The following is a 17,046-nucleotide window of genomic DNA, read 5'->3' on the forward strand; positions in this document are numbered from 1 at the left end:
CTGTTGCTGCATTTAACTCCTTGCTTGGACTTTTCGATGGGTGAATGCCATTAATTCACAAGAGTTAAATAAAGAGGGGTTTTTCGTGACAAGGAGTCTGTTTCTTGCTTCTGCGAAGGCTGGCTCAGAACAGATCTATTATCTATAAAGATAATACACGTTCTAACATTACTTATAGCTAGGTTTTTCTATGCTATTTTCCACATTTGGTTTTATGCAACATCAGAGGGCACTTTCCCTAAAATGCTGTCCCCACAGAGGGTGTCTACACTCTTACATGGTGTTATTCAGGGTGTTAAAACTAAATTTAATGCTTTCACAATATTTGTGCCACGTATTTCAATTGATCCTACTACTCCTTATTAATATGACTTGCTGTTAAATTTTTGCCTGCTCCTTGGAAATAATTATTATTGTTTCTATATAATCTCTATGTTAGCCTTCCTTGCTTTTGGTATACTCGTTAATATTTGATGTTTTTTTATTTTTATTCTGCAAAATCACTTTACGCTTAATAAACAGAAAAACAATGCGAGTCAGTTTGAAATTGTACCTTTAAAAGTCTATGCAATTGACCCAAGACACATGAGCAAAACACACACTCAAATGCCTCCATGGCAAAATAGCCAAGGCCAATTGTGTACTGTGTTCAAGAAAAAAAAGAGAAAACAATCGTGACCCGTCAAAACCGCGGAGGACAAAATCGCACTCGACGAAAGCGCGCATTTGACGTAATCACAGCGCGACAAAAAAAAATAAAAATTGAAATAAAAATAAAATTAAAGCAAGCCGATTCACATAAAGGTAAGGGTTAGGTTTAGGTTTAGGTTTAGGTTAAGGTTTAGGTTTAGGTTTAGACCGTTAGGGTTACGTTTAGCGTTAAGGGTTAGCGTTAGGTTAAGGGTTACGTTTAGGGTTAGATTTAGGGTTAGGTTAAGGGTTAGGTTAAGGGTTAGGTTTGGGGGGGTTAGGGTAAGGTTTTCGCTTTATTTTTACATTTTTCGATCACAGTGCGATGTTTTCGTCGCGCTGTGATGACGTCAAATGCGCGCTTTCATCGAGCGCGATTTTGTCCTCCACGCTTTTGTGGTGGAACCGAAAACAATACATGAACAAAAATCAAGAACAGCAAGATAAAAAAAAAACATAGCTTGTTTTACATTTAGGAGTACAGGTAATCCTCGACTTATAACATTCATTTACTGACCGTTTGAAGTTACAACGGCACTGAAAAAAAGTGACTTATGACCATTTTACACACTTATTACCACTGTAATGCCCTCATGGTAACGTGACCAAAATTCAGATACTTGGCAACTGGTTTATATTTATGACGGTGGCCATGACCTTGGGGTCATGTGATCCCCTTTTGCAACCTTCTGAGAAGCAAAGCCAATGGGGACGCCAGATTCAGTTTACATCCTGTTACTAACTTAAAAATTGCACTGATTCACATAACTGTTGCAAGAAAGGTAGTAAAATGGGGAGAACTCACTTAACACATGTCTCACTTAGCAACGAAAATGATGGGATCAATTGGGGTCAAAAGTCAAGGACTACCTGTATTGGATATTCTGACACACCCTTCCATCTCCATTTCATAATATCAAGGTCAGTAACATGCCCGACAAAGCCATGGCATCTGCAGGTCTTCAACATTTAATTTAAAAAAGAGGAAAATAATAACTTAGGCCAGTGTTTCTCAACCTTGGCAACTTGAAGATGTCCGGACTTCAACTTCCAGAATTCCCCAGCCAGCGAACGCTGGCTGGGGAATTCTGGGAGTTGAAGTCCAGACATCTTCAAGTTACCAAGGTTGAGAAACACTGGCCTAGGCTATAAGGTGAATTGAGTGAGGGGAGAATTGCACAATGGGGCCTGGCACCTGAAAAGAAACCCACCTTAATCCACATATAAAAGCAAAATATTGATTTCAGAAATGTATATTTGATATTCTCTTTCCCACCCACCCCTCCACCCCTCCAGGAAAAGCTTCCCCTAGCTGGAATCTGGTATGAGAAAACATTAAACAAATGTAGCTTTTCCTACAGCTTCACTGTGGCTGTGTTAAACTTGTACCACCACTTTATTGCTGCTTAATAACAATTTTATATCACTGGAGTCAAAGAATATTCTTTTATTTAAAGAAAAATACACTGTACTTTATGAACATCATGAAATATCCAAACACGTCTTTTTTATTTTCAGGGCGCTCAGCAAGAAAACTCATATTTACACCATATAAACCACAAGATGTGTTTTCTCACCAGTACTCATCAGTAGTTATACATATAACACTAAAGCCTTTAGAAACTAATTTGAATTTTACACGGGCATCCTATTTGGTTTCGTATAGATATAAAAAAAAATATAACTCCTGCTGTTCTTGCCTATTACAAGAAGAAATATTTCACTGTTACTTCCAACAAGCCCTGGGGCTAGCTGGAAGCTTGATTTTCTTTTGGTAGCGCTTTTAAGACATTTACGTTAATCATGTCTTACTCAAATGTGCTAATTCAGCGCTGCTAATTCAGTTAAATCAACTTATGTCTTTCAAAATGTAGTTATTAGAACTGTTAAAATGTGTAGGATTAAACAAACAAAAAAACTAACAGAAAGGTTCAGGCTGTCAGGAGAGTGTTCTTCCAATATACTGTAGGTATAAACAATACCTACAACACTTATATACCAATACAATACCTCTAAACAATATTGGAAAATCCTCACTGATGAGGTTCAATGCAGTACAACCTGCAATAAAATATATATACAACTTCTAAGCATCCTAGTGCACAGATAAGATTTAACTGGGTTTTAAAACATGATTTCTGTATACCTGTCACTCATTCTCTCTCCCATGAGAGAATGCACAAGTCACTAAGTGTAACAAAAGAAAATGGATTTAACTTATGAAATGATAGTACTTGCCAACAGGCAAGAATTGGTAGCAATCAACTCAGCATTAAGCTTCCCTGTAATTAATAAAATACCTTGAGATTTACATCTGTCTTAATATATTCTGCAGTTTATATGGAGCCTTTTTGTGGTAGTAAGCAAAACAGAGCATTGTGGAAGAAAACTGGAATGGCTAGGACGTATGGAAGTCCATAGCGAAATCTGTATTTTACTGAAATGTACTTGCATCGAAATGGTCAGAATAAATAAAGAGATTATTTTCCTATTATATTAGTTTAAATTCAAACTTTTTCCTAGTAAAAACAAATCAACAACATTTGGCAGCATTTGACAATCTAGACAACTGTATGCCTCACACCTCACAAACTTAGTAACATATAGAACAAGTGTTCTTGATTTTCATATTTCTGCATTTTTTTTCAATATCGGCAAAGGCCAAAGCACACCGTCTCTTGTGATACATTGTATTACGTTTAATTAAAAAAAAAACTGATAGTTCCTAATCACTTCTGAAATTAAACAAAATTCCAAATGATCATTACATATAAGCACAAAGTTTAGCATAATAATAAAAATCTAGCACCAATTGCAAGATGGTCTTTGTCCAGTAAGGTAACAGATTAGTTTTGCTGAAAACCTTATTCCAAAGTATTTCTTTTTCCATGCTGTCATCATTCCAATGCTAAATCAATCGTCAGTAGAGACTTTTCAAAGGCATAAAAATATATGCATATGGCAGGGGAGGAAGGGAACCAAACCAGAATACTAATGGACCCTTTACCCTTTTTAATAGTTATGGGCCTCTGGTCTGGATTTCTACAAATGATAAATTTATAAATAGAACACGTTCTGCATACTGTTCCTGCATTGCTTTTCAAATGAAGGTTGATCTTTTGTCCATTAATAGTTGTCAACTGTGATAATCCATCTATTCTGATTTTAACCTAAAAAAAAAAACCACAAGCAGATATATTAGAAAGAAAATATACTTAATTTGTTCAGGTTTACTGTGAAGACCTGCCTTTTTACAGAGACTTAATTTTTTTAACTTTTTTTTTTCATAGACCATAGAATAATAGAGTTGGAAGGGAACTCAGAGGTCTTCTAGTCCAACCCCCTGCTCGAACAGGAGATCCTATACCACATCAGACAAATGATTGTCTGGTCTCTTCTTGAAAGCCTTCGGTAATGGAGCACCCACAACTTCTGAAGGCAAGCTACTCCATTGGTTGATTGGTCCCACCATTAAGAAATTTCTCCTTAGTTCTAGTTGCTTCTTTCCTTGGCTAGTTTCCAATCATTGTTTCTTGTCTTTCCTTTGGTGCTTTGGAAAATAATTTGACTCCCCTCTTCTTTATAGAAACCCCTCAAATATTGGAACACTGCTATCATGTCTCCCTTAGTTCTTCTTTTCATTATACTAGATATACCCGATTTCTATAACTGTTCTTCATGTTTTAGCCTCCAGCCCCCCAATCATTTTTGTTGCTCTTCTCTGCACTCTTTCCAGATTGTCCACATATTTTTACATGGTTTTTTTTTGTATTTTTAAATCTATCTGTCTATCTAGCCATAATTTCTATCTCTATTTCTCTATCTATCACAGACTTGTAATTCTTTAGTTCTGGTTTCCGAAGAACAGCCTATACTTCTACTAGATGACTGCATAGTTTCTATTAGGCTACGAAGTCACAGGAACAATACATAGCCATATATAATCTACAAGAGTGGTTCCCAATCTTTTTTTGGCCATGCCCCACCTAAGCATCTCTAAAATCCTGTGCCCCCCCCCCCTGTTGATATATAATTCTTACTTTACTCCAAATGTGAACTCTACTCATGCGGAAGAAGCCTAAAAGGCCATTAACTTGGTTTAAACAAGTTCAAATTGCCCCCCCCCAAATTAAAAATCAAATTACCCACCTGTGGGGAGTGGGCCCCATATTGGGAACCACTTCTCTACAGAGTCATGTACATTCTATGTGGACTGTACAGCTTTTCCCAAGCATTTGTTACCCAAGAAGTCATGGAATTGTTTTAAAATGGATAAGGATAATAATGAATTTATGTATACTTGATAGAGGATTGGTGATATAATGTATGACTCTAAGTATATATTATAAAGATATCCTGTTGTTGATAAACAATTTTTATAAGGAAATAATAAAAAATTGGTATATATATGAAGTGAGTATTTAGAACACCTTGTTGAAAAGTGAAGGAATAACATCTTTGTTTGAATGTATGATGTACAAGGACAATAATGAACATAAGCATGATACATGATTGGTGGGATTATACATAATTGAAAATAGTGATATACAAATATAAATAGTTGGTAAAAAAATTATACTGTAAAAATATTCAGAATGGGATAAGTGATTATATAAAGGTATATTGTTATTAAACAGACAATCAAGAATGTAAGGGAATTAGGTTTATTGAAAAGAAATAAATATTAATTGTAATTGAATATATGTTGTACAATGAAAGTGAGGTATTTAGTTATATTAGACGGAAAATCTGATTGTATATGTAATTGAGAACATGGACGCAAAAACACTTGTAACCAAACAATATGCTGCATGTAATGGATGAAAAAAAAATACCGTATGTTGTTTTTTTTATGTTTAAAAATAAAAAAATTGCAAAAAAAAAAAGAAGTAATGGAATTAAAATTCAATTGGGGACCCTGGCATAGGAAAGGCTTACTGTGGCCAAAGGAAACATGACAGTAATGGCTGGCTAAACTCGTATACATAGAAGAATGAGAAATATATTTGTAAATGTATATGGAATATATATTATTCCATATATGTATGTGGAATATAGATGTATGTCTTCATATACATGAAAAAAGATGATTATTTCTAAATAAAAATGCCCTTCAGCCTTTTAATAGCTCTTTTCTACAAGTGAGCATAAATCAATTGTCCAAGCAATACCAATCTTCTTGGACACTAATGAAATGAGCTTCTGACTAAATTCCATTTTCTTTCATTTATCTTTCAAATAACCAAGAAAATTAGTGTCTGGTCTGAATTGTGCACCTGTAAGTTTGCACTCATTCAGTCTCTTACTGACTTCAGAAATGAAGCAAAATTTCCTTGCATTTAAGTGGAAAAGAATTAAAAGAGGTAGTGTCATCAGCATTCTGGTGGTACCAAATCAAATATACCAGATATTATTCAACAGTTTCCAATAGACACCATATCAAATACAGGTAGTCGCCAACTTACAATTCATTTAATGACCGTCCAAAGTTACACAAACACGGAAAAAAGGAATTTAATACCATTTTCCACACAACAATTTTAGCATCTTGTAATCCAAATTCAGATACCTGGCAACTGATTCATATTTATAGATGGCTAGAGTGTCCTAGGGTCATGTAAATCTCCTTTTGCAACCTTCTGGCAAGCAAAGTCAATGGGGAAGCTAGATTCACTTAACAACTGTGTTACTAACTTAACAGCTGCAGTGATTTGCTTAGCAACTGTGGCAAAAGCCATCAAATGGAGCAAAACTCACTTAACAAATGTCGCAATTAGCAACATAAATTTTGGGCTCAATTGTGGTTGTAAGTTGAGGACTACCTGTAGGAATCTCTAACACCTCTTTTAAATCATATTTCTAAGAACCTAAGCCATTATAAAATTGTGTTTCCGAGCTGAAAGCAATTCAGAAGGATTTTCTGGTTGAAAACTGCCAAGATGCTGAGCAAAAACAGAGAACACTACTTTGCTGTAAAATTCGTAGCACAGATCAGGGGTGTTAAACTCAAGGCCTGGGGGCCGGATCCAGCGTGCAGGGTGTTTCAATCTGGCGTGCAGGGCTGTCCCGGAAACAGCGAAAGACCGACCCGTGGTGCGTCTGCCAGCAAAAAGAGATTTTTGGAGGGCCACTGGCGGGAACTCTGTTTTCACTGGCAGAGGGTTGCAGGCGGCTATTGTAGCCAAAATAGAGTTTGGGAGCCCATTTTCACTGGCAGAGCACTCAGGCCATTATAGGCACCCCCAAAATGAGTGACGTTGAGCTGGCCATGCCCACCCTGGCCACGGCCACCCTGGCCCCAAGGTCAAACACACCCTGATGCAGCCCTCAAATGAAATTGAGTTTGAGACTCCTGGCATAGATAGTCCTCCAAGGGGACTAAATTATGTGCTCCATAATGAGCCCTAAAGGCTGCCTATAGATAATCACATTGTGGCAGATTATCTTTCTACAAAGAAATCCACTATATGCGCAAGCTCAGATAGATTTGTGATCTGTGCTGCAATCTGTGCTGCATTATATGTAGAATATACTAACATCCTTCCAGTATGCATTATGGCAGTTTATGCAGGCAAATTAGGTGTATGATTCTTTTGCTGCTAGCCTTAAAGGAAGCCCAAACTATTGTTCCTGTTATAGATTAAAGCAAAGGATAAGATAATTTTATACAGTTAAGTGTCATTTGAAACTGACCTTGTAAGTGTTCAATTTTCTTCATGGATCTGAGCATTCTTGGGAGTCCAACTTGTCAGAAGCCTTTGATACGGTTGTAGAATATGTTTGGTTGAGTTGTTCTCTGTCACAACATTGATTAAATAATTTCTCATTCTGGTTGTGCAGACTTCTATAATTTCTTTTATTGAAGAAATTCATCCGAGAGTCTTTTTTTTTACCGCGTAGTTTTTTGGAGCTCTTCACCTCTAATTTTTTTAAATCAACACATTTCAATTGCACATCTGAATTCTGTGGACCTTTCTGGTCTCTATTTGTGGCAATCTGTGGTTTAGAGATCTTCTGAATGGACAGTGGATCATAAATAATACGTGAATTTGGTAGCTGAAGGTCATCACAGCAAGCTGATCCAAAAGATGCAGTTTTAGAATACAAAGCACAACCAGAAGCAACCAATACATCTGCTGCATTGTTTTGCTCAAAAAAAACATCTACTTCTAGCTTCAGTCCACAATGAGGCTGTTTGAATTGGAATGTGAGACCTTGTCTACCAAGAAATTCTTGAATTATAAGTTTGGCTTCATCACTCCAATGTTTCCCATCAGCAGGTGTCACTCCAAACAATGAGCAAGGATAGGTTAATCGTGGTAAACTAGCTAGCTTTTCTGGGATAATCTTCAGCTTAGAGACATCCGAGATGGGAAGGGGAACTGATAACCCCTCATCATCAATAAAAGTAAGCATTAACGTACTAGAGTCTTTGAGCACTTCAGAAACTTCAACTCTGTTCCAGCTTCCATTAGGTCCATTTTTTATTAAGCAGGTGGCACCAGGAATCATACATTCTTGTGGCATAGGTGGGAGGCTTTCTGGAAGATTAGAGAGCATTTTGAACAAGGATATCAGAGTTTTAAATGAATCTCCAAACTGAATACAGAAGTTTGAAGGATCAATGACTGATGTTACAAATCCAGGATAGTGACTATCCTTCTGAAATTGTGCCCATGAAATTGAACTTGATCTGACTGAGATATCAAGTGATTTGCTGATATTCACTGTCCCTAATAAGTTATGTCCCTCTAATTTTGTTTGTTTAGATATTTGATTCCAATATTCCAAAAATAAAATTCCATCTATAAAAAGATCTACTTCCCAAATAAGCTCAGATTCTAAGTATTCAAAAAATTTAATCTTTATCTCACAATATTTAACCTTCTCCATCATTCCCTCAAAAGACAAATCACTTAGATTTCCAATCCAAATCCATCTACAAAGCACTGCATTCCTGGGAATACACCTTATTTTTTCACTCAGCACATGTGTATCATGCAGTGACACCATTTCATACTCTCCTAAATCCACAAAAAGGACCAGCATCCATTCCTCCTTCACATATTTTTTAATAACTTCAGATCGATACCATCCCAAGGGTTTGTTTGATCTTACCAAACATTCCAATCCTTCTCTAATCTCTTCCATAGCAATAAAGCACTTTTTCTCTACTTCTTGAGCAACTAGTACATTCAAATTGAGCATTGTTTGTGCATCCTTAGTTAACCTCACATAGAAGTTCCCATTACTTGAAATATGACCAACTTCAACTATTTCTATCTGTCCAGGCTTTATATTTTGGTAGCCAATCTTAGTAGGTTTGATTTTAATGCTTTCACATGATGTTTGACTTTCTGATTTTTTACCTGGATTATTACTAAGAGTTTCTGAATCTATTGTTGGGAATTGTTTCATGTTCTGGTCATAGTTTAGTGAAAGTATGTTCTCGAAACCTAAAAGGGTTTCTCTCTCTATTAATTTATCAGAGATAAATATTCCATGACACATTATGTCAACCTCCCACTGTTGGTCATACTGTTGTAGAAACTTAATCATGACTGGCTGATTATTTACCTCATTGATAAAGTAAGCATCCATATCAGTACTCCAGTTTTTATTTGAAAACAAGCACTTTGCTTTACTAAGGAAGCAATGTATGCTGAGTCTTGGTAAATCGAGTAAACACTTTCCAATTCTGTAGATGTTTGTTGAATTCACAGTTGCTATGTTGCCATAATCAATAAACTCTACTTCAAAAAACTTATTGGCTAGGACTTTTCTAATTAAAGCTCGATATATGCAACAATCACCTTCATATTTTGCTAAAACAATATCGTCTTTCTCAAGTTCAACCTCTATTACTGATTCTTTAACCAGAGTTTTTCTATTCAGTTCCCCAGCAAGTTGCACAATTTTATTTTCATCCTCTGAACGATGAACATAGAAACTTGAAAGATTAACTATATAAGACATATAACCCCAGACTTCAGAATTTAGAAGAATGTCAAGTTGGGGAAGATCAGTGTATTTTAGTCTATATAATCCAGTCCTTTTATTTTTAATTTTCTCTGACGGTTCATTAAGTTTATCAATGGTATCAGTATTGGGTTCTTTGTGAGTACTTTTATATCTGTATCTCAAAACTTTTTTCAACATGAAATCTGAAAAATCCGAAGTCAAGGGAAACTTTGCAGGTCCACTATCCTGTTTCTGTTGATCAATTACTTTTTTGTTCCTATATTTAGAAGGTAACTTATCATTGCTGGCTTTTATTTGCTGTCCAATTTCTTTACTTTTAACTTTTTTTCTCTCTATATTCAACTCTATTTTACAAGGCCTATGTTTATTCCCAACACATTTTTTTAAAGCTTTCTTTTTATCCTTTGGGTTCAGATCACTTTTTTGCTTTAGTAAATGTTTAATCTTTGCATTTATTTGTAGTTCTCCATCATACAACTCCATACCGAACTGCCCATCAGATTCTTTAGATACTACTACAGCCTTCAACTCTTTTTCCAAATATTTTTTTTCAAACCATGCTTTCATTTTAGACGGAATTTCAACATCCTTTAGACCTGATAAATAACATTTAATAGCTTGCATGGGTGTGAACATTAATTCTGAAGCACTGTTTGGAATAGGAACTAGTTCCTCTTCGGCTACCAATTGTTTATTTCCAAAGTCCACAAAATATACTGGGTAGAAATCTGATGTTTCCTTAGGAGATACTAAAGCTCTATAGAAGTCTCCATCCTCAAAATATTTTGCTATGCATAAACTCTGAGTATTCATTTGGATTACATGGTTTGTTTTGGGGCTAATTTCTGAAATCTTTTTATGTATCTTGTCCATCTCATTTGCATTTCTACTTAACTGGCAGTAGAATTTTGTAGGGCTATATATATAGGATAGATGTACTTTCTCTTCATTTCCAACTTCCATATTAAAAGATGAATAATAAAAGCTACATAGAGAAAATGGTGTTACAAGAGATTGTGCACATTCAAAAGAGTAAATTTGTGCATGGTCACTTTCAAAGAGAAATTGCCTTAAACTAGTAAACGGACTCTTCAAATCAACAATGTAATATAAGTAGTTGGGAGGCTTAAAAACCAGGGCACAAATTGAACAAATCAGTTGTTCATTGGAAGATGAAACAAATCTTTTAAATTCGCTGCATATCTCAGCAGTCCAAATATAGGGGTCAAATATTAAGGATTCACTGACACTGTTAAGACAACATCTGAATGCTTGACATTCCAAAATTAAGAAGTCTGGATGAATAGCTTGAAGATCTTTCAACAAAACTCTTTCCCTGTTACCATAGTCTACAAATATCACATCAGTTTCAGTTTGGGATACGTATTTCAGTACAACAGCTCTGTACCATTTTCCATCTGTAGAATGTTTCACAACACAGGCAAGCTTTCCACTTTCATAAGGTCTTTTTTGAGTGTTGTAAAAATTCTGAATTTGTTCCATCATATTATTTAGCTCAGGTAGCTTATTTTGTATCTGGCATAAAAAACTGCCTGGTGAAATAATATGACAGCATACAACATCAAACACACAACCTGGTTTAAATTTGTACTCTTTATAGTATTCTCCTCCATCTGTTTTCTCAAACATTTGCTCATCTTTATTGGAAAGTATGTTTTTCCATTGTGGAAAAACGCTAGCATTCCCTTTTGTCACAACATGAGTATTCAGCTTTTTATTCTCATCAGTAGTGTGAGGTATCACTACTTTATTTTTCTGAATAGATGTTTTACTTAGTATTTTTCTGTTTTTATTTTTTTTTGAGAAGTTTCGTGGAAAGCCCCTTACTGTTTTCTGAAATGGATCTTGTTTTACTTCCCAAAATTCTGCACATCCAGCCTCAATCATAAGCCCGAGAACATCAGTCTGCTTGGAGCCATTCATACACTGCACATTGACAATGTAATTCTCCTTTTGTTTTGCAATGACATGCAGTGTGATTGGTTTGTCAACCACAATTGTTTTAAAGAAATCTGTTTCTTTTTTAGTCCATATATCTTCAATTGGAAATGCATTAGCAAGTGTACAGCACATGGCTAATGCCGGTAATTCTTGAAGCTCTGGAAGCAAAATCTTCACATCAAACAGTGGCACTGTGTCAGTGTTCCCAAAATCTAAAAAATAAACATCAGCATTATTGTCTACAATTTGTCTAATGACAGCCCTATAAAAATACTTATCCTTGCTATATCGTGCACAACAGAGTCTTCCAGGTTCTGGGTTTTCTAGAATTTTATCATCGACTTCATCTCCATCATACACATCTGCAATTTTCTTCATTAAAGCTTCAAACTCATCTGAGAAATCATTCGTTTGCACCCAGAAATTCGATGGATTCAAAACATAAACTGCAAAAGCAACACAAACTGAACTTATTTTCATTTCTGCTCTTTTGTAAGGAACTGTTAAAGGTGAACACAGTAAATGAGTATCCTTTTGATTTGAGGAATAACTTGATTGTTGAGTAGTACTGTAAATCTTCTCTGCCAAGTTCACCCTAGGATTTTGTACATTCCCGCTTGTACAAGAGGCATCTGTGTTGTATTTTGGATCCACATCATTTTCCCGAGATAGATTTTCACTTGTCTGTGTCAATGCGCATTTACGTAACGTAACATAATATATGTGCTCTTTACTATCGAACCGATCTATTTGGGCCAAAGTAGACTGTTGTGTTAATAGAATTTCTTTAAATTCTTCTAGCTGAGCATTTCTTTCCGTTTCTTCTTGATCACTAAGACATGATAGAGCACAAGGAAATGAAAACATAGGTACTGAAATAAATTCTGGGGGAAGCTTCAAAATATACTCAGAAGACACAGCTTCATAGTTGCCAAAATCCATAAACCAAATCTTCACTTTGTCAGAAAGTAGCTGTTGTATTACTCCTCTCTGCCACTGACCGTTTTTTTGTCTAGCTGCGCAAAGGGCTCCAAAATTGTCACAAGACGGAAGTTTTACTCTGCTAATAGATTCATAATAGGAAAGCATGTCTCTTGTCAATGTATCCAGCTGTGTCTGTTGTTGAAGTAATTGGCAATAAAACTTACTGGGGCTAACTGCTACTGATATTTTTACTTTTTCTACAGCACCAACAGATAAAATTGGTTGAAGATTTCTTAGAACTGGTGGAATATTTGGTTGAATTCCTGCATCACAAAATAGCGTACCTGGCCTTGTACATTTCTGTTGTGGTAAATCCGGCATTTGTTTACAAAGCGACTCATGTGGAAATGCAGTTAACATTTCAACAAGAAGACAGAAAGTATCCTTATTAACAAGTTTTCCTATTCTGAATTCAACCACATCAGTAGCAATTTTGGGCACATGAAGAAGAAACATTTGGTTTGGCAGAGTGGCTTGTATATGACCTTTAATCTGCAAACCTATCAAAGATGAAAAGTAATTAAAAGCTTGGGCAGTCCACTTTTCTTCAATAGGAAGGACATTTGCAAAAATCCCATAAACCATCTTTGGAGGAAGCTGAAACAATTCAGCAATAGAAGATGCAAGGTGAGCTTCATGCACTGCCAGTATTTTTCCATTGTCCACAAAATGTACATCATAGGTATCATGCCTTTTCTTAATTACTTTTCCTCTGTACCAATCTCCACACTCTGAATCTTTGACTAAACAGAATTCACCAACTGCAACAGAAGCTTTCACTTTTGGTACTTGCTGAATTTCTTTTTGCAATATATGATAATCAAGCTCACATTCTGTGTTAAATTGGCCTTGAAATTTTATAAGGACTTCTTTTCGATGGTAGTATACATCAGTTACCTTCACATCAATATCTAGAAGTTTTGTTGATGAAGATGAATCCATCCCTCCTGAAAAACCAGTATAAAATTTAACATTATTAAATGTTTATTTTTCATTTTAACATAACTTGATTATGATTGTTTGACACAATCATATGTAATAGAGATGTTACAATCACTTCTTTTATCAGCTAAAAAGTTCTGTTATACACCAAAATATGCAGACTGACAGATTTTAAAATATTAATAATTTGAATGATTTAATAGAATATGCATCTCCTTCTCTTCTCTCGTGGTTTTACTCCAACATTACCAATATAGGTTCTCCTTAATTGGATGAAGTTGGGAAAAGCAGAAAGAATATGACAGAGTGCATTCACATGGAAAGTACTTTTATAAACCAGAAGCAGTCTGATAATTAAACAATGCAGCTATTGTTACTTTTAAGCCATAATTTGTAGATCAAGTCCACACAGCACATAGTTAAATGTAATAAAATAGGCCAGATTGTGATATGGCAGTTCAGCTAGCAACAAACTATCTTCACAATTATACTTGGCTGGACAAATCTTTGTGAATGCAGTCTCCATGCATTAAATATTAATTTAATACAAATAGTGCTCAACTTACAACCACAACTGAGTCCACAATTTATGTTAAGTGAGAAATTTTTAAAATGAGTTCCCTCATTTTTCAATTCTCTGGCCACATTTGTTAAATGAATAACTGCAATTGTTAAATTAGTAACACAGTGTTGTTAAGTGGATCTGGTTTCCCCATTGACTTGGCTTGTGAGAAGGTCACAAGAGATTCCAGGGCACTGCAGCCATCATAAATGTAAGTCAGTTGTCAAGCATCTGAGCTTAAATCGTGTGACCCTGGGAACGCTACAACAGTCTTAAGTGTGACAAACGGTCATAGGTCACTTTTTTCAGTGCCGTTGTAACTTCGATCAGTAAATGAACTGTCGTAAGTGGAGGACTACCTGTATTGGACTTTTCAACACATTCTCATTCAAAATGTCCCCATTACAAAGTGTCTTAAAAGTTTCTCTTTCGACTTACTTATTCATCACATTTATATGGCCCATCTTACCTCACCAAAAGCAGTGACTCAGGGCAGCACAGGGATGGTTTCCTGCCAGTTCTAACCTCTTCTGTAGAAGAGGTTCCACAAATTCGTGGCACGACAAAACCGCGGTCCACTAAAGCGCGCCCGATTAAAGCGCGTCGCTGATGTCATCAGCAGCGCGACAAGGACCGCGGAGAAAAAAGGGCGCTTTAAAAAGCGCTTTTAAAGCAAGCCGATTCACGTAAAGGTAAGGGTTAGGTTTAGGTTTAGGGTTAGGTTAAGGATTAGGTTTAGGGTTATGTTAAGCGTTAGGGTTAGGTTTAGGGTTAGGTTAAGGGTTAGGTTAAGGGTTAGGTTTGGGGGGGTTAGGTTTAGGTTTACGCATTAATTTTAGCTTTACCGCTCACAGCATGCTATTTTCGTCGCGCTGTGATGACATCAGGTACGCGGTTTCGTCGAGCGTGCTTTAGTCGACCGCGGTTTTGTGGTGGAACCCCACAAATTTACAGTACTGTTTAGAACCGGTTCTAGCTCCCTCACCTCCCCCCGTCTGCATATCATCAACATGAAGAGCGAGAGGAGGAATTCTGGGAGTTGAAGTCCTCAAGTCTTATAGCTGTCAAGTTTGAACACCCCTGGGGTTTTTTTTTCCTAAAGGGTTAGGGGTGCAAGGGTCTTGTAACTTGACAGCTTTAAGACTTGCACACTTCAATGCCGGAGTTCCTGAGCCAACATTTTGGTTGCTAAGCAAGAGCGTTGGTAAGTGAGTTTCACCACATTTTAGAAGTTGGCCACGCCCACCCAGTCACATGGCTGGCAAGCCACTCCCACCAGTCACATGGCCAGCAAGCCACTCCCAAAAAGCAGGCTACACCTACAGAAGTTCTAAAAAAAATTGAAACCCACCACTGGGGCAGCATATAATAAACCAGTTTACTTACAACCCCCCCTCCCCAAACCCTTTATTATTCGGGGGGGGGGGATAACACAAATTGCAAATTAAAGGCTAAGAGAGGGAGCAGATACCAACCACCAGGGAGCCACACCTCAGTACCGATAGCCATTCACCTCAGTATTAGCTGGTTAAATTCCACATTCTGGATTTGCCACGCAGGGAAACAATTAGCAAAACGCCAACAACAGGAAAACAAGCTTAAACACGCACGCACGCAAAACACACATACACACACACACGCCTCATTTGAAAAGACAGCGAATGTACAGACCTCTTTGCCTTCCAAGAAATATCTAAAGCCAGTTTCCCGCTTAGGGGCAGTTATCGATGAACTCCTGCTTAAAGTGGCTCTTATTAAGCCTGCTAATGGTCTTTCTTTCTCTTGTTTTAATGGCAACCGAACTTGCAGGAATAAAGAGAGTCTTTTGCTCAACAGCCCAACGAGGTGTGTGCGTCGAGGCTGTTCCTTCTTGGGGGGATGGGGGGGGTATTTATAAAGAGAATTCAGGCGAGGAAAGGATTCTTCGCGCGCAATGGGTAGCGACCAAAGTGGCTCTCAGCGACGCCAGCCTCCCTTCAGCCGGTTGCACGCCGCGGAACGCCGAGGGATGTAAACCTGACCGAAAGCGCCTTTGCTGATGCGGCTGCGCAAGAAGTGGAAAGGTGTGGTGGGGGGGGACGCTGCCCTCTGATTGGCGGTTTTATTGGAGGCGGGACAAGGCGTGGCGGGCGTGGCTGGGGCGCGGAGCGAGAGGCAGAGCGGGAAGGCGGAGCCTCTGGATGGGTGGGCGTGGCTAGGGCGCGGAGCGAGAGGTAGAGCGGGAAGGCGGAGCCTCTGGATGGGCGGGCGTGGCTAGGGCGCGGAGCGAGAGGTAGAGCGGGAAGGCGGAGCCTCTGGATGGGCGAACGTGGCTGGGGCGCGGAGCGAGGGGCAGAGCGGGAAGGCGGAGCCTCTGGATGGGTGGGCGTGGCTAGGGCGCGGAGCGAGAGGCAGAGCGGGAAGGCGGAGCCTCTGGATGGGTGGGCGTGGCTAGGGCGCGGAGCGAGAGGTAGAGCGGGAAGGCGGAGCCTCTGGATGGGCGGGAGGGGGGGGGCGAGAAGACGCAGCAGCTGCTGCGGCGGCGTTTTTTTTCAACTTTTAATTTCAGTTCGATCAAATGCCCCCCCCCTTTTTTTTTTGGCCGCGTCACAGCATCGGGGTGGACGTAGCTGCCCCAAAGAAGTGAGGAGGGGAGGGCTGTTTCAACTTACTTTGAAGCACCAGGAGGCAAAAGCAAGAAGCAATGGGTGGAAACTAATGAAGGAGAGAAGCAACCTGGAATAATTAAGGAGGAGCTTCCTAACTGTTGAGGGCAATTCACCGGTGGAACGGCTTTGCCTTCAGAAGTTGTGAGTTGCTTCATCACTGGAGGATTTTAAGAACTGATTGGACCAACATTTCTCTGGAATGGTACAAGGTCTCCTGCTTGAGCAGTGGATAGGACTAGATACAGTGTTTTTCAACCTTTTTTGTGCAAAGGCACA

General features: G+C 38.0%; 1 protein-coding gene across 1 annotated transcript; it reads right to left on the bottom strand.

Annotated features, from left to right (window-relative positions):
- Positions 1–7,404: 7,404 nt before the first annotated feature.
- TDRD15 (tudor domain containing 15) lies at positions 7,405–13,561 on the bottom strand. Its single transcript, XM_087717045.1, has one exon. The coding sequence runs from the start codon at positions 13,558–13,560 to the stop codon at positions 7,405–7,407; it is 6,156 nt and encodes a 2,051-aa protein (XP_087573171.1). The 5' UTR covers position 13,561.
- Between the last annotated feature and the right edge of the window lie 3,485 nt (positions 13,562–17,046).

The sequence above is a fragment of the Thamnophis sirtalis genome, unplaced genomic scaffold, assembly GCF_051295495.1.
Source record: "Thamnophis sirtalis isolate CommonGarterSnake01/CBP01778 unplaced genomic scaffold, rThaSir2_p1.2 scaffold_5, whole genome shotgun sequence".
Lineage (NCBI taxonomy): Eukaryota > Metazoa > Chordata > Lepidosauria > Squamata > Natricidae > Thamnophis > Thamnophis sirtalis.